Raw genomic sequence first — 21,555 nt, forward strand, 5'->3', positions numbered from 1 at the left:
TGGGTGAATCAGGACAGAACCTGCTGATAATACTGAGTTTTGGAAGGTCAGAAATGCTGTGGTGCACATCTGCTGGAGCAAATACCACCTAGGATATGGGCAGAGAGGTAAATTTATCCAGGTTTGTTACTTTTCAGTGCATATCAGAGCTCCACAAAGCCTCCCAAGAACCTGGCTAGCTTAGGTAGGACATGCTCCAAATGGAACTTACCTATGTTGCAGAAAATCTTTCATTATAGAGGGATCTAGCAAGCTTTCCTAAAAAAAAATCCTTTCCCACTCCTGATGTTTGCAAAAAGCCTCTGGCACTGAGCAAGCAGAGCATCTCTGAGTTAGGAAAAAGACCTTTTATTTGTCTCATCAAATTCTTCTTGGTTTGTGTTGATATGAAATTGTTAAAAATCTCCATTTCCTTTCTCCAGCCTGCCAAAATAGCAATTAACTGCAAAAGGTGGCTGATTAAATTCTCAAAGCAACACGGAGTTTGGAATGATTTTAGCTCTAAGTGATAGTCCCTGCAAGTGAAACCATTTGTTTTAAATTCTGTTATCTGGAATGTACTACCTAAGAGCAGCTTGCAACACACAGAGATTAAGAGCAGTGCCTTAGTAAGGAACTATGAAGGCTGCATTCAAATCTTGGGGTTTTTTTAAAAGGTACCACAGAGAAGTTCTAGAACTGAACTTTACTATGAAGTTGTGAAGAATAACTTGCCACCAGCTGAATAATTGCTTGCTAAGACAGCACAGAAAATCAGGGTAATTTGGCTTTAGGGGTATTTGTAAATATTATAGTGAATAAACCAGGCTAACAAAAAGGGTGAGGGTTTATCATGTTGTTTTTTCCCAGTATAAAATTTGGACAGTGCTGGGATTGCCACTCTGAAGGATCTGGCAGGTTTAGATGAGAATACACCAGAATTAAACTCTGGAGAGATTCTGTCAAAGCTGTTCCCAGGTCAGTGTTGGAAGCATTTTCCTAGTGACAACAGCAAATCCAGTAATGACAGATCAGAGATTTCCAAAATTAACAGAAAACCTTCCCCTGAAGCATCATCAAACCAGCAATACCTCCAGAGTTTTAGGATCTCCTGAGTTAAACCAGGTGCAAGAAATGACATAGAAGTCATGAAAGTCATTCATTGGCCATTGTTATTTTAAAAATTACATATATTGGCAGGCTCAAAATATGAAAAATTCACAATCATGTGAACTGTGCTGCTCTGAGATTAATATGAGTGGAAAAAGGTGGAATCCCTCAAATGAAATCTTGCATTTACACTATGTGTTACCATAACCCAAACCAGCCTAGAAACATCAATCACACATTTTGATTTTTTTCTATTTTTTAAGTGGTAGTTCACAAATGCAAACCACAAAGAAGAACTGAGTAGAGGAGAATACAAAAGCAGTCAAATAATTTGGTTGCAGGCCTTGTGATTGCACAAATTACATTTTATATCTGTGTAATTCAGATAATTAAGCATCAGATAATCCACACAGACTCTGCTTTGGCCATGTTACAGGGATAATATTGTCACAAGAATGATGGAGAACAACTGGCATGGTGTAATAATGGCTCTTTAGAGCCTGCCAATACCCAAAAGTGGGGAAAAGACCCAAAAAATGCTTATTTAAAATTAATGGCATAGGAAATCTAAAATGACATGCATTTAACTGCATAAGGAGGAACAACATTTCTAATAACCTATGTTTCAAAGGTCTGCTAGGCTGAGACAAAACCTGACTTTGAGAAGCAAGGTACCACAGAGAATACAGGAAGGAAAGTACTTAGAGGAGAAGGAAACCACTTTTTCCTACCTACAAAACCTGGTTTGATTCCAAACATTCATCATGGGCAATCTAGGAAGACTCTTAGCACCACACTCCAGTTCTCCTAGAAAGCTAAAAGTCACTGACATGATTAAAGATGTTGGATTTATCATTCTTAGCAGGAATTCCTAAAGAAAATACACCTCTGTAAAACTCAACATTTAAACATGGCTGGGTTTTGAGCTTTCTTTGACATAAATAACTTAGTTCTTTTTAATTTCATACTCTTGGATGACCTCCCATATTCTAAAAATTATTTGGTACTTTTTCCTAAAGTATCATATTTTCAGTGATCATAAGAGGATTTCAGGCTTCATTAAAAAGAAAGTCTTGTAAAGGTCTAAGCCCCAGAATTTTAATTAAAAATATCTCAAATTTTACCTGCTCTAGCACCTAGTTAAATATTAGGGATGGGAAGGATAGGAGGTGTTATAAATTCAGGTTTAGCAATAGTGATCTGCAGACCTAATTTTTATTGCCAGAGCAGATCCTGCTAGCTTTAAGTTCAACACTTCAGATCCTCAATTTAGATCAACAATTTAGATCCTCAGCATGCCATAATGCAGTGACTTTGTGAAATAAATAGTGTCTTCCAATAAGTATTCCTACTGAAAATATATACCTGAATGAGAATTGAAATTATCATAAAGCAGTTAAAATTTGAATCTTGTGTTCTGGAGTTGTTAGGGAGTTAAGAATTGCTTTGAGTTGCTGAAAAGTGTGGATTAGAGAGAGGATGTGGAGGAAAATTCTGGTTGGCAAACATAAGCCACACTTGAAACCAGCTCAGAAAAAATGTCCAAAATTTATCTTGAAAGAGAAAGGAGGGATGACTGTCACAGAACAAGGCTGAGAACTTGGTTAGCTTGCTAAATGCAGCTCATTCCAGCTCTTTATGTATCCACACACCACAAACATCAGCCTGGATTCCTGAATCTCTGCTCTGAGCCTTCCCATTTGCCCCTGGAGGGACAGACAGAACCCTCCTGCTGCAGGACACACGGACAGTTCAGCCCATTCAGCCTGCCACAGCTGCCAGAGGTTTCCAGGTTATTGAAGGTATGGCCCATGTGCACATCCCTGTGCAGAAAAGATTCTTTGTCCAAAGCCTCTTCTTCCTCTCTCCAGTTATCTGCACACAGCTCTAACTTATGGTGTGTGTGCTCTTTGCAACTTCCCTCTGCTTAGAGGAAAAAGAAACCAAAATCCCTCCCCAAAAAAACTCCACACCCAACAAAACCACCATTTTTATAGCCATAATCCAGGTTTTACAGTAATAGTGAGATCTGGGTTAAAACCAGTAGTCAGGTACCTCAATTTCTATTTTCTGTGTCCTGTGCTGTACAGAGCAGTCATGAGTGCTATATTGGGGTGCAATATTGTCTTTTTTCACAGACTGTACTGTCTGTGCCTTGGTCATTTTGATACATATTCATTTCAAGCCCCAGTGTAGCACAGAAATGGGGAAAAGCAAGAATTAAACTCTCAGTATGGGCAGGGAAGTTTGAAGAGAGATTTTCAGGAATCATAAAGGAATGATCAAAGTATGGAACTTCCTCAGGACTCAGTTTGTTAATGTTACCACGGGTTGGTGAACATGAGGTATGAAAAACAAACAGATCCTTTAGCCATGTGAACACATTCCAGGAAAAATCACCCAGACTGAGCCCCTGCATATGGCAGAGGCTCCACAGCTCCACATTGCTGCTTCTCCCTCGTGGGCAACTCCTGTTTGCACAGGAAAATATCCTTCTCTATCACTCCCTTCTTCATTGTCATTCCAAAAGTTTTATGGCTTTTATGGAGTATGGTGGCATCCGATATTTTAACTCCCTCCACAGCAAAAATTAGACTTTTGGACACAGAAAAAGAAGTTTAAAGGAAAGTGACTTTGGGGAAAAGCCTCTGGGGATGTAGGTGGACAGTGGTGGTGGTTGCTGTCCCTAAACCTCAGCAGGTTCTCCTGTCCCTTCTCAGGTGCCCTTTCCTATAAACCTGCAGGAGTCTTCATGCCCAAGATTTCCAAGGAGTGATGAGAAGGACAGAAGAGACAATTACAACTCCTAATCTCCTTTGTTGAAGAATTTTAAGAATTTAGGCAAATATTGATCAGAAACATGCCAGCTTATTTCATTTAGGAGGGGCAAGAAGAAAGGTTCCAAACACTTCTGAGGTCTCAACAGTTCCTGAAATATCCAGAAAAAATGGGGAAAAAAGGAGCTGAAAATGCAAGTCTCAAAAATAGCTGACATATTTTTCTCTTTGCCTGTAGTGAGCACAAACCACAGGAGCAAGTTGAAACCCTGCCTTTTCTTCGCCCAAATTATTCAAGTGAGGCAAAAAATTTTCTCTCTCCAAGGTGAATAAACTTCAGCCATAAGTAAAGTCCTGCTTAAATATTGACACAGACCAGTATATTCTCCACTACCCAGTGTTTTGCTAGCAATTAAAGTATTAGATAACAAGGCACATGTACACAGCTGGATGGAGAAACCTCAAATTTCTGAACAGTGTCCCAGTTTCAAGAGTCGGCACGGAGTCCAAATGACCTTTATCTTGCCAGTGTTAACAAATTTAGATTAAGTACACAGATACCAAATTCCTTTCATGATTTATCGAGTGTGTAATGCTAATTTTTGCACCCATACCATTTGTACAGGCTCATTTTACTGTGTGAAGTACCACGTCGAGCATGTGGCTGAGTTGAAGATGAATAGAGAAGATGGGTTTTTTTCTTGGACTATTTCCCCTCTAAAATAACACCCTGATAATTGGGATGTCACAGAGAGCACCTTGCAGGTCAGGTGGGCAGAGGAGTCACCAAGATGCTGCAGGTCAAGGGCACTGCTCTGAGTGAGATGGAGCAAGAACCTGCCTGGATTCTGCCTAGGGGCTGAGCCAAGGTCCTGCTGCATTCTCAGGAGAGAGAAGGAGAGGTGACAGATGGAAACAGCAACTTTCATTCTGGAAATCAGAAAGGAATGGGAAGGCTGGCAGTGGAAACAGATCTGTCCTGCTTCATTTAAAACAATGCTAAGCACAAAAAGACTGGCTTTGAATTGTAGGTAAAAGTGAAACTCAGAATATTGCCCTGCTTTCCAAGGTTTAAAGCTCTTGTCAGAAGCCTTGTTATGGCATCAAATTCTTAAATAAATGGATCTGTTTCCAGATGTCCACCAGCAGTACTTCAATTGCATTTGTGTTTGTCTATGTGCATCTACATCTTTCTATTCAATGTTCTGAAATAATTAAATTTTCATTTGTAGGTCAAGTCTGGCAATCAGGTTGTAGCAACGTCAGCCTTCCTCCAAAAATAAAAGCAATTTTAAAGGTTTCTGATCCACACCCTCCACGCATGATCATGCCAACATCACTTGCTCCAGTACAGAATTTTGCACTGGTTTCTGCTAGGAATTGCATTTGTAAAGTCATAGAACAGGATTCCCAAGGAGCCCTTTCTGTGATTTGGTGATTTCACAACACTCATTGCAGAGGGAACTCTCTCCAGCTGATCTGATTCCTCACTATGGCATGAAACATCTGTATTTCAGAATAATTCATCTGACCCTCAGCCTTACAGCATTTGAGGCTCAATATCACAGCATAAAAACCCACCCCAGCTCTGTTTCATGGGGTATTACTCCTAAAGAACAGCAGAGCAGCACTGAAGTTAAAAGTGGAATATTTATCCATACTCACATTGATAAGGAGAGGCAGACATAAACAGCACTTATATCCTGGTAAAAATCAGGTTTTAGGCATGGTGCTTTAGCAGCTGTCTCTTGCAGGCTGGAACATCTCTGTCTCTCCTTCCTATGAAAACTCAGAATAATTATTTTTAAAATCAACCAAACACAGGTTTGTATAAAAAGAAATCATTGAGGTATACAATTCCCTGAATACAGCTGTGAGGTCAGCAGGTCAGACACATGCTGTGTGCCAATAGCAAAAGGTTAGAGTGGATTTTTAAATCCATTATGCTCAAGAGCATGTTCAAAATCATGAAGAAAATGTTTGCTTCTGACTTGATATCCTCACAGCACATGAAAATCCTGAACACTAAACATAGATTTATATTAAAAGACAGCTTCTTTTTTTTTATGACAGAATTGTTTTGTAATCAAATGCCCCAACCAGACACCACAGGAATAGCTTAATGATGTAAGAACACAGAGTTGGCACAAAATAAAGTGCAGCTCACAACCTCAGGCTGTGTAAACTGATGCAACTTCCTTGGTTATCCATTTATACCCTTTTATTCATTTACTTTGGTAATTCAGAAACCAAATTTAAGATTTAATATGATCTCAGGAAAGAATCCATAACCCTCAAACATCTGCAGTGATAGTCAACTGATCAATACAATGATGGCATTCACATGAATTTCAGCAGAGCACAATTGAGGGCTTGTGCTCAGCTCTGGGATATGTGTGATAAAATATTTTGGTTTAAATCACTCTTGTCTGAAAGGCAAACCTAATCTAGCAATTCAGGATTCTGGCTTCTCCAGAAGGATAAAGGAAAACAGATTGACCAGGCTGCAGTTGGGAATCTCAGCTTTCTGCCTCATGACTGTCAGTGATTCCAGAAACTCCAGTTTATCTCTCAGGTTTTGTGCTTATTTAGGAGTTGAATGAACAACCTGATTTCTCAATTGAATGTTAGAGACAATAAAGTGTTTGACAGGTTTCACTTCCTGGAATGCAGAGACTCCATGAGCAGATTACAAACAGTTTGGATGCTCTCCTTAGGAAAACCTCAGCAGGAATTCTTTTCTTATATTTCTCTTTTTGCCCTTTTTCCATCAGTTGTCCATAGAGCTGCTAAGCTCTGTGCTGAAGCATTTTCTCTGACACTGATCCAGTCTCCCCAGAAATGATTTCCAGTCTCTGCTGCCAGGTTGTTGTGTCCCATCCATTCCCTTACAGCAGCACCCACACTCACCCTGTGTGAGAGCCTGGGGACAAACCCTGAGCACACAAACATCTCCCAAAACAACAGAAACTTTCCCCAGTTCCAGCAAAAACTCTGCAGCAGAGCCCCAAGTGCCCTTTTCCCACTCCCATCCCATCACCTGAGATCTGCCTCTCCCTTGGCATCATGCTGATCTCAGGATTGGTGTGAGCACTCTGTGGATGAAATGCAGCCTTCAGCAAAAGGCAGGAACAAACACATTTTCTGTGCTTTTTCTTTTCCCCCCAAAATGATTCTCCTGCTGTATTTACAAGGCAAAACTGGCAGCATTATTCCTTTCCTCATGGTCACTGCAGAGGGTGTTGTGAACAGACAGAATCTTTCTTCTTTTCCCCTTTCTTTTTGAAGTGTTGAGCAAATATCTGCAATACAAAAGTGACAAATTCAGAATTCAACTTCTGCTGATGCAAATTATTTGAAATGTTGCAGGGATGACTGCAATGCTCTTGGTGTGTAAGATCCAAAGAAGGAAGAAAAAAGCCAGAGTGAATTCACTTCAAAACCCAAGCAAATGCTCATGGAATATTTTGGCAACTATTCACCAGGTCTAGCTTGCATCACATTTTTAATCCCTGTCGATTTCTCATTGCCAAACCAGTGAGACACTCCTGCTGCCTGTAGTGTTGTCCTGACAGGACAACATCTTTGCAATGCAGAATTTGGAAGGGGATTAAACAAGCAAAAACCCCTCCAGAATTGTTGCCAATGGTTAGGAGTGATTTGTTTATATTTGTTTTCCCCTCCTTGGGACAGTTTTGGCTGGAGCACTGCCTGCATGAGCATGGAGGTGGCCCCAGACAGGTAACCCAGACCCATCCTGCTGATGTAAAATTAATTTTGTGTTAAATTCATGAAGCTTAGAGCCACTGAAATTATTCTGCTGAGAAAGAATAAGCAAAATAGGTAAATGGAGCACACTTTAGCAAATTATTCACAGTATGATCAGGAGATAATCATTCCCCTTCTGCATTAAAACATGCTTGCTCCCTCTCCTCATCCTCATGGCTTTGATTACCTTAGGATAAACAGATTGTTCAGTAGGAGATAAACTAAGGACAACACCTTCAAGCTGGAAGTCTGGTTTATATCCTTAACCAGTGAGTTTGGCAACTGCACTTTGTTATTTATGTTCCCTGATCTCAGTTTGCATGCCAGGCTATTAAAAACCCCAAACAAAGAAAACCACATATCAAAAAGCTTGTCAATACTGTGATGATTGCAGACATCATTGCTAAATAATTTTGGATGCCTCTTTAAAGCCCCAAAAGTCCTCACTGGAGTTCCTTTTGCTGCTGGTGCTTCATCCACTGGATCCTTCTAGACTTCTGAGGTTGCTGACATTCTCACTGCATTCTGTCCCAAGTTTGCATTAGTATATCTGTAACTTTAAAAAAAAATATTTGTTTAGGCATCCAGATATCCTGTTGGTTATATATGCAATTTGGAATGAGAATAATCCAATGAGAATTGGATTCTCATCCAATGAGAATAATTTCTCTAAAGGCAGCTCCAGTAAGTTTGCATTAATTTGGGGATATTTTGCACATACCTCTTAGATCCTCAATGTCAAAATCACATTTTTTTATACATTAATTTTCCTCTTTGTCTAAAACAAAACACAAATTGAAAAGCCAGTCTCTTCTGATACAAACAAGAAGCTGCTGGGCTGTGTATGGAGATTACTTCTACCCCAAGAAGGCAATTACTCCAGACACTTAATTCCACCCTTATCAATTAACCCTTGTGATGGAAGGAATTTTATCTAGTGGAAGTTGGACAGAGATCTGGTCTGAAAACTTCCAGCATTTTGCCAATGAAGTCATAGCAGTGACACTACTGTGCATATCCAAGGTCTCCAACTATTTAAACCTTAAAAACTCCTCCAACCAAGCATAATTAAAGCACAACAAAAACTGTCCAGCAAATTTACAAACCACAGAGCCAGACTCAATACAACTGAAGGAATAATTCCTCTTCCATTGTTCAAGTCACCCAAAATATTTCTTTAACACATATTCTTCTTTAAGTCTCATTAGGGGATGTGAGAAGAAATTCAATTTCTCCTCTAGAGCAAGTCATTGCTCAGACATGCCAGCAGTGACAAGGATGTTGTGGTAGTTCATGGAGCTCATCAGAACCCCTCATAAAGCACTGGAAAAAAAGAAAACCAGGATGTTTTTGTGCTGTCTCTGCAAAGCTAAGGGGCAGAGGTACCAGCAGCAGATGATGTGGGTCAGAGAAGGCTGAACACCAGTGGGTGCTTTTCATTGCCTGCCAGAACAGAGCAGCCTTGGAATGCTCCTGTAGGAAGGGGAAGAATTAGAAGTGTCTCTCTGAATCCTGCTGCTCCAGCTGCTTCTCAGACTTTTGACTTCAAACTGCAATCCAGCTGCTGGTATTTTCATTCCAATTAAGTTCTGAGTGTTTTTTAAACAAAATATTTTCATAGACCGACTATTAAACGATTTCATCATGATCTGATTTCAAACAACAAATGCTTACTGAGCTGCAGAGCCAGAGCCTGAGAGATGAAGAAACGTGTGTTTGGAGATTATAAAAATGCTAAAAGGATTTAACTTGGCAAGCAGAGGCCTGAGAGCTCAATTTGACTCAAGGGATGCCAAAGTATTGAGGGCTGTGGTAAACAGTAACCCAGACCTCCTCCATAAGCTGTCCATTAATAAGGGACCTGAGGGACACATTATAAAATTAACAATTGGAAAATTTAAAACAAATCCAGAATCCAGCTGAGAATGTGCAATGTCCAGGTTACACAGTCATTGCAGTAGCTGTCTTTAGAAGATCATCTTGCAGAGAACCTGGAAGTGAGGTTTCTTTTGTTCTAAAATAAAAGTGAGATGCATTTTTTAGGAGGTAAAGGGGGAACCAGTGATGTGGGTCTGGCAGATGGGTTTTGGGGAGCTTTAATAAGGATGGGGTTCCCTTTTTGAAGAAAGAAGCAAATGAGGGAGAAAACATAAGTGAAATCAAGTTGCTTCTGGTTGATGGTAGTTTCCTGGAAGTCAACTGGTGTACAAAACAACACAGTGGAAATTAAGAACTCCAGAGGTGATTAAGCAAGGGTCTACAAACCCAGCAGGCAACTCTGTCATGTGTGTATCCTATCTTTGCTGTTAATTAACGAAGTGGGAATGCTCCCCCTGAAAAGGAACATGCTGTTCATGTCTGCTGTGCCTCTCAGAGCAAAAGCAGACACTGAGGCTGCAGAAACCTCACAGAATTAGGGACTTACCACTTTGTCATCTGATTTACCCCCACTTCTACCCCAGCATTGAAATTAAACCCGTACAAGCTTTTCTTCCCTTTGTCTCTTAATTATTTTTTAAAATTATTTTAAAACCTTTGAGAGTATATTTTGAGAGGCTGAAAACACCCTGGAAAAACCTGGAAAACCAACCATCCCTCCTTTGTTTTGACTCCAGGCCTCTGGAAGCCCCAGCTCTAATGTCTGAAAAGGATTTTGTGAGCAGAACCTGGAACCTTCAGCCCAGCTGATGGATTGTGTTTAATTGCCTTGGGTTTCATCAACCCTGAGCCATAAATCTGCTGTGTGTCAAACAGGGGGAGCCCATTAATGGGGCATGGCTGTCTAGTCAGGTTACAGAGAAATCTCAACAAAATATGGGGTTTGAGGGTGTGTGGTTTCTAAACCACTGATGGGGAGGGTGCTGGGATGGGGGCAGGAGGCTCCAGCATCACAAATGTGGCACAGAGAAAGGAGGAGCTGCTGCCTCTTCCCTCCTCATCTGCCTGCAATGAGTGAAACAAAGCTGCAGGAAAACCACAGCAGATTTTTCCTCCTTTTTTATTGCAGCACCAATGGAGGGAGTGAGGAGCCAGATGACACAGGGAACAGAGGTTGCAGGATCCAAGTGGCATCACTCATGTTTAGGGCTGTACAACAAACACCAGGCATGAAATTCTGGGGTGCTTTTAAGGCTGGAACCATCCTGAATCTACCTGATGTTTCCCAATTAAGCCAGAGGAGGATCCAGAGAAGTTGTCAGCAATGGAGCAAAAAGTCAAATGAGGGGCAAGCAAAGCATTGCCAGACACTAAGGGGAGAAAGAACCCAAAATTATTAACTCACAATAATAACATTTTCCCTTTTTAACCATTTTACCATTTTAATCTGGTTAGTAACAGTTTATTTACTATTTTAGTACCCTGTTATGGTTATGTCTATTATGTGATATGAACATTTATATAGCATTAGCCTCCTGATTTATAAACCTGCAAACAGGCTTTTTAACTTCTTTACAAAATTTCTAGTGCAGACCTAGTGTGCATAGATAATTAGAAAGAAATACACTATTTTTAGTGAAAAAATATGACAAAAGGGTTACTTAACTCTAAAGAACAAATCAACAGATTGTATTTCATTGACCAGTTGCTAAATAAATATTACTACTCCACTGACATGATTGAAGTCTTGGATTACATCAGCTGAAGAAGCCCCACCATTTATTATAACAGCTGTCCAGGAACAGGAGAGAGAAAATACCAATTTGAAAAAAAGATACAGGCAAATTTTTATTACTTACAATTCCCAGCAGAAACCCAAATGTTTGGGGGGGGTTGCTCAATTCTCTGTCCTGAAAAATGCAAATACTTTTTAAAAAGAAACTTGCTGAAAATAAGTGAAATATACTCAAGGAAACTGGTGAGAGTGGGGGGTATTGGTGAAAGAAAAACCTTCAGCTTTCTCACTGCAGGCCAGGATTTCCTCAGGAGTTTTCCTGGTGGTGGCAAACAATTCTCAAGTGCTTTTGGCACTCAGGATTTGGCACATCAGCCTTGAAACTCTGGGCCCATGTAAGAAGATGCAACTCCAATTTCCCCAATTTCAGTGTCACACCCCCACTGTGCAGCCCAGGGTCTCCTGCACACCCAAAGCAGAATTCCCAGGGCAGATCCCTCCCTTACTGAATTTACAACAGCAGTACTCAGCAGGGAATTTCTGCTTCTCTGTGCCAACAAATTTTTGGGATAGAAAGTCCTGCATGCTGCTGAAAAAGCTTAAAATAAGTTATAGTTGTGCCAGGGCAACAGGTCTAGACAATATACTGCACCTTGGCTACCTTCTCTCAGATGTCTTTAAAACAGTTCTTGGAGTATTGATGTTTTTCCCCCCATAAATTGCATTTCCCACTGGTTCCAGTATAATGGGCCATAGATTTCCCCAGCCAGCAGTGGCACCAGGGCTCCTGTTTGCTGGTTCTCTCCACCCTCTCTGACAATTCAGAGCATGATGCCCCAGCAGGAGGGAGGAGCAGCTCCCCTGACACAGAGAATTATTAGTCCTCTCTGGAAATGAGGGCTTTGGAAAAGCTTTCCTAGTAATTCATTATTTCAATGAGAACAACCTGCTCCCAGCACCCAGGGCTGGGCAAGGGAATGGGACCAGGTCACTCACAAACCATCCCAAAATATCCTGACCTAGCTCACAGCCTCTGGCTCCAGGGGACAAATGATGGAGCATCAGAAAAAACTGGTTGACAGTCTGAGCAATTTGGACATCTTTGATGTTACAAAGTGTTTTCTCCAAAGAAATCTCCTCTTCAGCCTGAACTGGGAATAAAACATTTGAAAAGCAAAATTATTTGTGGTACCTGGATGTCACTTAGAACAAACTGTTCTGGTTTGACAAAATCTAAATACTACATTTCTTATTTGGTTTTAAAAGCCATTATCTACCATTAAATAGCTGCAACACAAAATTACTTCATTTCCTTCTGACTCTGACAGGGTCATGTCATTCTGATCAAGGCAAAACAGTCCATCCTCTGCAGGGCACTCACACTCTAGAGAGCTTCTGGCAAAACACTGCTTTCCACTGCACAGGAATCCAATCTCACAATATTTGGCCAGCTGTGATAATCACAAACAAGCCAGGACCTGACATTTAACATCCCTAATAGAGGGGGATCTCTTGTTAAATACATCACTAAATTGAATTTACTGAACAATACATCCCACTGACAGCCTCCACATGTGCCAGCACAGCTTTCCAGGACTCTGCTGCAGAACTGGGTTACCTTTGGCCAGCAACACAGATTTGCAAAATCACAGAGAAGTTTCAGCTGGAAAGGACCCTGGAGATGCTCTTGGCCAACCTTGTGTTGAAAGCAGGGCCTTAGATGAGGTTATCCACAGCCCTGGCAAGTTTTTGGATATCTACAGCCAGGAAGATTCCCCTGCCTCTCCAGCCACTTCATCCCAGTGTCCAAGTGGTCCCAAAGTGAAAAAATTGCTTCTAAAATTCAGATAGAAATGCCCTGAAGCAGCTGGTACCTCTTCCCTTGCTTTATCTCAGCACTGTCTCCATCTCCTCTCTCCTCTAGGAGCCTTACAGAACAGCTGGTGCACAGGTAAATCTGATAAAAGGGGATAAAAGGCAGACTTGCTCCACATAATGTGTTGCATTTAAGCTGCTTGTAACACTCAGGACTCATGGCAGCAGAAGTTCAGATATTTTCACAGGCACAGGAGTGACAGTCCTTCCAAGAGCAAACTGTTGGAGGTACCTTAATAAGCCAACAAATTTATTACATTTACTGTGGAAAAATCAATGTTTTTTTCCTAATTAATAGATCAAATTATGCAACTACAGAACTTCCTGATTACAGAATGGACAGATGACCTTTCAAAAACAAGTGTTGGTTGGCTTTTTTTTTTTTTTGGCTTTTTTTTTTTTTTTTTTACTTAAGTATGCTTAGCTGCTTAAAAAATGTAAATAGAACTAAAACATATTAAAATTCCTAGGACTTGTCTTCTGACAATTCTTTGCTTTTCCTAAACAGACACACACTTAAGATTTCCCTGACTACAGAAAAATCTCTAAAACTCACCACTGATATTAGCCTTTTTTTGGTTTAATTTATCACTTTGAGATCACTGAACCTTTCACTAAAATGATGCTCTCTCAACTCAGGGCTCTGTGGTGCTTTTCTTGAGGGCTAGACATGAAAATTCCTACACACAGCTTTGCTCATCTTGTTTCCAGGAATAAAATAGTCAATTTATTTGTTTTCAGACAAATTTGAAACTCATAACACAGCTGAACTCTTTACTTTTGTAAAGGCAAAATGAGCCAGATATTGGATGGTATAACATCAACAGAAAAAAAAGAACAAGCTATATTCTTATCTGATGCATACAGCCTGTGCTACTTGGTGTATTATAGCAAAAAATTGCATTTTTATCTGATATATATCACCCCTGCTACTTGCTAAGTTACAGTATAAAAGTGGAAACTCTCCAAAACAGGCAATATGAACTTGTTTATGGATTCAAGTTGTAACAAATCTCATTTTTAAATTATTTTCCCGTATATTACACAGAGTTGATTCAAATCAATACCTAAAGGAGGCACAAGGAACAAGGAAGTGCTGAAGGGAACTGACTGCACACAGAACACACCTCTCATTATCCACACCAATAAAAATCCACTTTCTAAATAAATTCTCTCCATTACTGATCCTATTAGTGGCAACTTTTCAATGAGACACAACCCCAAATCCTCAACCCTTCCACTCATGAATGATCCAAAGGTAGATTTCCCCTCTGGACAAATTTCAGTGCCAGATTTTATTTTCTCTTGCAACTCCACACACAGAGGATATTCTGCTTCTCCCCCCAAAACTGAGGCTTGTGTGCCCAGCTCCAGAGCCAGGGTTGCCACAGAAGGAAATCAATCAGCAGGCAGTGGAGAAGAGTCCTGAGATAGCAGGAAAGAATAAAAACTTAATCCAGGGATTACAGTATAAAATTAAGAAAACGGCATAACATCTCAGATAACATTTGTGGAACTGTGGAATATCTCCAAGGTGCAAATCTAACTCTCTGAGAGCTAAAAAATGAACACAGGGGAAAAAAAATCACCTGTTTGAAACAAAACCAGGGCAACAAGTAAGTTTACATTAATTGACCTTTCCACCACAATTCTGAATGTTTTCATCCTGTTATTTTAAGGAGGTATCAAAGCAGTAGAGATGCATTTAAATCCATTTCAATACCAGCAGAGCAAAATTCAAGATCATCTGAGAGCCTTTAAAAAAATCCTAAAACCAGCCATGTGTCATTACCAAGACTGTGGTTTCTGTCACAGTAGCCACTGTTGCTGCTAATAGTAATAGAGGCTGTGGGGAAAGGGAATTATGGTTTCCAGTGAAGTCAGGGGGAATTTTCCAATCAGATAATTCTTAATTGAAAACCACAAGTGTTTAACAGGAACCTTTTAAGAAAGTTTCTTAGGGTTGGCATGGGATTTTCAGTCAGTGGAAAGAGGCAAAAAGGAACCAAGGAACAGTTTGGTGTCTGGAGCACTTCCACAGCACGTGGTGATCACATCCAGCCTCCCTCTCCAGCCCAACCTGCAGAAATTGTCCATAAAGTTCCTATTTCTGCCTCAAGCACAGGCTGTTGTGGGGTGGCTTCCTTCTGTTTCCAAGGTTAAAAAAAAAAGAAAAAAAAAATACAACTGAAAACTTTTAAATTCTTGCCATGCTCCCTCTTTCCATCTGTTATGATTTTTTTAAAAAAATCTCCTATGCAAATAGTCCTTCAGCCTCTCCAGAATGAATCAGAAATCTCATTAATTAAAGGATACAGCCTAAATAAAAAGAGAACATACTTTGGTCCTACATTCTGAACACTTCAAGCCATTTTCCACCAAAGACTGTGCACATGTTTACTCAAATAACCCATGCTATTCATGAGTAGACATTTTATAAGACAGGAGCAAATGCATTATTCCTGAAAGGATTGCTTTGTAATATAGGATCTATGATAAAGTCTAAAGGAAGCTTTTTTGGACGTGTTCCATCACTTGATGTTCAGGAAACCATTTTGTATGACACAAAGGATTAGGAAAAATAAGCTGCATGACATTTATTTTGTAATTTTAACATTAATATCTGTAGAAACATTTTATTGTCAGTACAAAAGTTAACAGATTTTAATACTTATTTTACCCAATTAAAAATTATTTTAAAAAAACAAACAAAACCAAAACAAACACATCACCACATAAAACAGTGAAATTTGTATTTGTATTCCATGGCCATATCAATGTGAATGTTCTGAAAGTAAAAATACAAGATTTTGTAAAAAAAAAAAAAAAGATACAAACAACAGTGATATTCTAGCAGAGGCCAGTGCTACACCTACTGTTATGGAATGGTTCAGAAGGAAATACTGGAGTCAGCATGAATTAATCCCCTAAAAAGATGCTGATACTCCTATGGCAAGTTGTCATTATAAACAACTTTTCTCTTTTTAACTGAAGTTACAATAGAGGGATAAAGGCAAAAGATCCAGGCCAAGAGGTCTGGAACCTATTATCCAACTGAGGCAAGAGAACTGTAGATAATTTGATGCATGTGCAACTCAGGGTAGAAGCTCAGCTCCTTTTAGAGCAGTCTGTTCTGCTGTGGTTATAGACCAACTCTTGTCTTTCCTAAGAACCTTCTTCAAAATGCTCTTTATTTTCTTTTTTTTTTTTTTTTTTTTTGGAAGTGGAATGACTCTGCTTTTTGGACCTTAAAAGAAAAAGAGTTTCTTGTTAAAGGTTTTGGTTTTGATAAGAATAATCATCTGACACGGCAGTTTTTAAACACAAATAAATCAAAAGTTTAATTCCCCCAAATTAGTTATATACTGTAAATATTTCTTTTCTTAAAGATCTGAAAACTAGTAAAGTTTGAGCAATATATCTACTAGTCCTCTGTGCTGCCTGCATAGAAATGCCATTTAAATTACAAAAACACAACAACCCTATAAACGATTAACTGTTTTGTACATTACCAATTAGTTAATAAATTAATGATATACCATTTTCCCTGAAAGCAAAGTATTTTCCACCTTTGGATGGTGAAAATTAAGAAATTCTGTGTAAGAACAGCATTTAGCAAATAGCTGTTAAAAAAGAGACTAATTTGCTAGGTGGATTGGGACATCCATTTTTTAAATCAATACAAAAAATAATTCATTGTAAATATATATAATATATATTTATACATATTTTTGAATATATTTACATACATCCAGCACCTATATACTGCATTTGTGCTCTGTAAGTGTGTGCCAACATATATTTTCTCCAAATATTACAAAATAAACAAGAAAGGCAGACCCAGAGTTTGCCTCAAGTCCAACTGGTCCATTGTACAAACAAAGTCTGTTGCAGCTCACAGGAAGCCAGAAAATTGATAGCAATGGGTATCTAGACACAGCTCATAAACATTCTTCTTTCTTGGGAGCACTTGAAAGCTGCAAGTGATGAGAATCTTTATGTAAGTTCTGAGCGCTTTCCTCCAATTTTATTTTTTTTTTCCCGTTTTATTTTTTTTTCTTTTTTCCATATTTCCTATGTACAAGCAGAAACATGAAGGTCCTGGAGAAAAGCTTTTTGCTTTGCATACATGGCAGGTAGTGATGTTTTTGCCTGGTTTGTTGCCCTTTTCATGTTTTCACACTCCCGTTCATGTGCTGGTACTTGGGGAGACAAGGTTCGTAAGGCATCGGGTCGGGAGAGAACACCGAGTCATCCCCCGAGGAGCACGAGCTCCTGGTGTCAGGGTAGCTGGGTGAATACTGCTCCAGAGGTCCACTCAGGTCCAGATACTCCTGTGGCAAGAGGAACAAAACCCAATTTTTAGCCAGAGAAGAGCCACACGTCACCGCTGCTCGGATTTTGGAAAGGGCGCCCGCTCCTGTGAGCAGAGTGCATTCAAAACTGCCTCGCTGCCTAAATATCTCATAAAACAAGGAGCTCCACCAGGGAAAGGAAAAGCAAGCCAATAACACGGTATTTTCTGAAGTCCAACATCACCAGCATTAGCTGTGTCAGTGGGAATAAACATGGCAACCACATCAAAAGAGGGCTTTTCACTCACAATGATAAAAATGAAATTTCATCCTAAATAGAACCATTTTTCTTTAGCACATGGTTGTGATTTGGAGAGGGAAAGAGGTTTCCAACTTTGTATTCCTTTGGTCACTTTGAATCTCTGTTTTATATTCTGTGATATTAAATTTGTGTTTCAACATGCAGTGGCATACGTGCAAAAAAGATCTGAAAGAAAAACAAAATCAAATTCACACGATTTGGGTTTTTTACACTACATATTTGTGTGTTGTGCGTCCCAGAGTAGCCATGACCAAAGCAGTCATTAAAAAAGGAAATATCATCTGCTGAATCCAAGTTTTGGGTTAAGGCTCTTTTGCTAGAAACAACAGTTTTGGCAAGAGAATAAAGTTATTTTTCCCCTTGAAATGTTCCTTCTCTTTCAACTTCTGAAGGCAGCTGCATTCATTTAAATGCAATCTCTTCATTTGCTAAACCACAAGTCATGATCGCACTGACGAGACGAGTCTTCCACCTCAGTCAGTATTTTATGCTGCTGTGCTTAGCTTTGGGGTAATTTAGTCCTTTGGCTAACATTCCTTTTTTTAAGTCAGAGATTCAGTCATTTCAGTCATTACCATCTCATAGTTAAAAAATGGTCACCATTTTAGAAGGAGGGTGTGGTATGCAAGTTTTACAATGCTGGAAAATTCAATAGGGAGCAAAAAGGGGGAGTTTGAATCTGTTGATTACTGACTATGTGTCTGCCCAGGCTCTTGAAAAATCCATGAGGGTAATCCTGGTACATATTTATGGGTTAGCAAATCATCTCTATGTGAGCAGAAATAATCAGACATTTTCTAAATAGACTGAAGAAAGGATCCCAGTGTTTGAAGAAACAGGGTTTTCCCAGGGGCTATCAGACATGGCTCATCCCATCAGAAAACCTGATGTAGCTCAGATATGAATCCAGAAAAATAGGATCCTCATCCAGGGTCAATAGCCAGAGTCACACCAAGGGCATAAGAACTAGCACCAGGTTGGTTTCTGGTGCTGACAAAGCAGCACAGCCACGAGGCTGACTCCTACTCCTGGTGACTTGTGCTCATGTGGGTCACAGAAACATGGCAATGAGAAACTGGGGGAAAAAACCCAACAAGAAAACACATTAAAAACCCAATAAGCTATGATTTAACGTGGAAAACAGCGATATGTTACTATCTGAGCAGAAATCATTATTTGCACAAAAGCAGAAGAAATTATTGGCTGCCCCAGCAAACTGAGCTGTTGGATAAAATAGACTGAGCCTGGACCAACAGTGTGATTCTGGGAGGAAAGGGAGAGTGGGGAGAGGATAAGCAGGAGCGAGCCTGGAGGACCTGGACTTCAGGAAAAGTGTGCAGATGACACAGAACCAGAGATCTCCAAAGCTGTGGGAGAAAATGGGACACGTTGGAGTTCTCAGGAGACACCAAAGTGCCGACAGCGTTCAGGAACATGGAACGTGCTGCAAAGACAAGTGGAATGATCTGCTTTCTGTGTCCAGGGTAAATAGGACAAAGTCAATATCTGATGTTGAAAGATTAGAGATTAGGAAAACAAAGCAAGAGGCTGTCAAGAGGCGATGCCGAAACACAGCAGTGGAGATCTGTAAGGACAAGTTACATAAACATCTGTCAGGAATGACAAACGTATAGTGGGCCCTGCCACAGGCCCATCAGAGGGACTGGATGTGTTCCTAAGCTTTTTCCAGACGTTTTTCCTATGAATCTAGGCTAAAGTAATTTACATAACCCTAAAGGCCTTTTCAGGTTAACTTTGAGATCATTCCAGGTCTATGAGCAGCGCGGAGTTGGGAAGGCTCGACGGTTAAACACACGCATAAAAAAGAAAGCAGTATCACTTCCCAGGCTTGGAATTGCAGCCCAGAACCTCCCTCTTGAATTTGCAAACACATCTGCAGTCCAAGCCACCCAGCACTCTGCAGTGGCAGCCAGCCCACCTCCAACTGATCTTGTGAAATCATGTAGGAATTAGGCAGGAGAGGATGCAGGCAGCACTGGATGAGGTGGAAATGGAAACAGGACAGAGCTACATCCACAAATCCATAGGGAGAGCATGTTCCTGCCACACCCTCAGCTAGCCCTGAAGGTGCCACTTTTTAAGAGTAAGCCTTAAAAACAGAACCCAGATAAATTTACAGCTGCTCCTGAAGGCAAAGAATCTTTTTCAGGCAGATCTACCCAGCAAATGATGATCATAAAAAATGCCATCTCTTTAGTGAGGTTCTACTGTCATCTTCATTGTGAAAAGGCTTTTCCAAAGTTGCTCCATGGTCCATTTTTTATTTCTCTGACAATTCTAAAATATTAGAACATAATGTTGAGGAGCCACATAGAGTGATTCAAATAGCTTTTTTTTTTTTTTTTACAACGAAGCAATAACAAATTTTGAAAAGGTCAAATCAAGTTGTTGCAACTTTCCTGTGTAGCTGCTTTATATTTTTTTTTCTCCCATTAAACACTTCTCAGAAGTAATAGAAGTTTGTAGAATATTTCTGGGACACCAAGTATTTTCTCTCAAAAGAAATTGCCACCAAAAGACTCAACATTTCCATCACTTGTGATTTTCCTCAAAGGTGCACGTGGTTCAGTGATAAGAGGACTGATTCCTGTGTGGATACCCTAATCAGTGTGTTCCTAGCTAAAACTAATAATATCTCAGACCTCTGAAAGAGCACTCTTCAAATGAAACCTTTCTGCATTCACATACCCCAACCTGAAGCAGTGCTAGGCAGGACCTTTGGATAATTGGATGGCTGTTTGCACATCCCCCGTGGGTCCTCTCTCCCTCCACAGAGAACTATTTCAGTGAACCTAATTCACTCTCAGACACATCATCTGAAATCTGCCATCGACGATTTCTCCTCTTCTGACCTACATTGCATGGCTGGGAATCCAACTGAGCCAGCAAATGAGAGCCTCATGCACACCCCTCCCTCAGGTGCAACTCCTGCTGAAACACAAACACTGCCCCTCAGCCTGCCACAGGAGCCCCTCAACACCAAAACCAGCCAGAGATGCAGCCAGAAATAAACACAAACTCCTCCAAGATGTGGTTCCTTTCAGTTACATAATTCCAGGCATAATGGCAAGAGACAGAGGATTTTATAGGATGAATAGTTTAGCTGTGTGCAACCTCAGAGGACAATGACAAACAGAACAAGAAAGTGAACTTGAGCAGGATTTCATAATTGAATAAATTCCATCTGTCCCCTGAACCATTTTTCCTGATCAGCAGCTTATGGGGAGAGACAATTTACCTACCTCATTAGTTGTGAGAGTGAGAATCCGGTCCAAGTCCTCCACCAACTGTTTGAAAGTGGGTCTGTGAGAAGGCACAGCATGCCAGCAATCTCTCATCATCATATAGCTGGAAGAAACACACATTTGCTTGGCTTAATGAAAATCAGGTGTCCTGCCCACAAACCTTTTCATGCACAGTCAGTGCTGCCCTTCAAAGCAGGGAGAACACACAGCTCTGCCCATGGACCACTGAACCCCAAACCTGGGCAGCATCCCTGCCCTCACAGGGGCTTTCTGCTCCTGCCTCTCCCTTGCTCAGTGACTAAATTACCTTTTAGTGCTACCCAGCAGCTTCAAAGGTACTAAATTCCAATATTTTTTGCATGTCGAGGATTGCAGTCTTTGTGAAGAAATTAAAATGTAAAAAAATGTAAATATCATTAAGGTCTGTATTGAAATACCCAAAATCACCCTCCCCACATCACCAGGAGATAATGCTGTGTTAACAAGATGTATTTTGCTGTGTACAAAAGCAGCCTGATGTACCTCACATTTGATTAGTGGTATGTGCAAC

The 21,555-nt window shown here is 40.2% G+C and overlaps 2 protein-coding genes across 6 annotated transcripts in view; both read right to left on the bottom strand.

Annotated features, from left to right (window-relative positions):
• ATE1 (arginyltransferase 1) overlaps positions 1-21,555 on the bottom strand; it is a 233,826-nt gene that overhangs the window by 14,941 nt on the left and 197,330 nt on the right. The gene's annotated exons all lie outside the window — the stretch shown is intronic.
• FGFR2 (fibroblast growth factor receptor 2) overlaps positions 15,695-21,555 on the bottom strand; it is a 79,235-nt gene continuing 73,374 nt past the window's right edge. For all 5 annotated transcript variants that reach the window (XM_079312624.1, XM_079312623.1, XM_079312626.1 and 2 more), the window contains 2 exons: positions 21,003-21,108; positions 15,695-17,456 (listed from right to left, as the gene is read on the bottom strand). In XM_079312624.1, the coding sequence (XP_079168750.1) occupies positions 17,292-17,456; positions 21,003-21,108 (271 nt within the window). In that variant the 3' untranslated portion in view covers positions 15,695-17,291. The remainder of the gene's footprint in view (positions 17,457-21,002; positions 21,109-21,555) is intronic.

Source organism: Erithacus rubecula (genome assembly GCF_903797595.1).
Source record: "Erithacus rubecula genome assembly, chromosome: 9".
Taxonomy (NCBI): Eukaryota; Metazoa; Chordata; class Aves; order Passeriformes; family Muscicapidae; genus Erithacus; species Erithacus rubecula.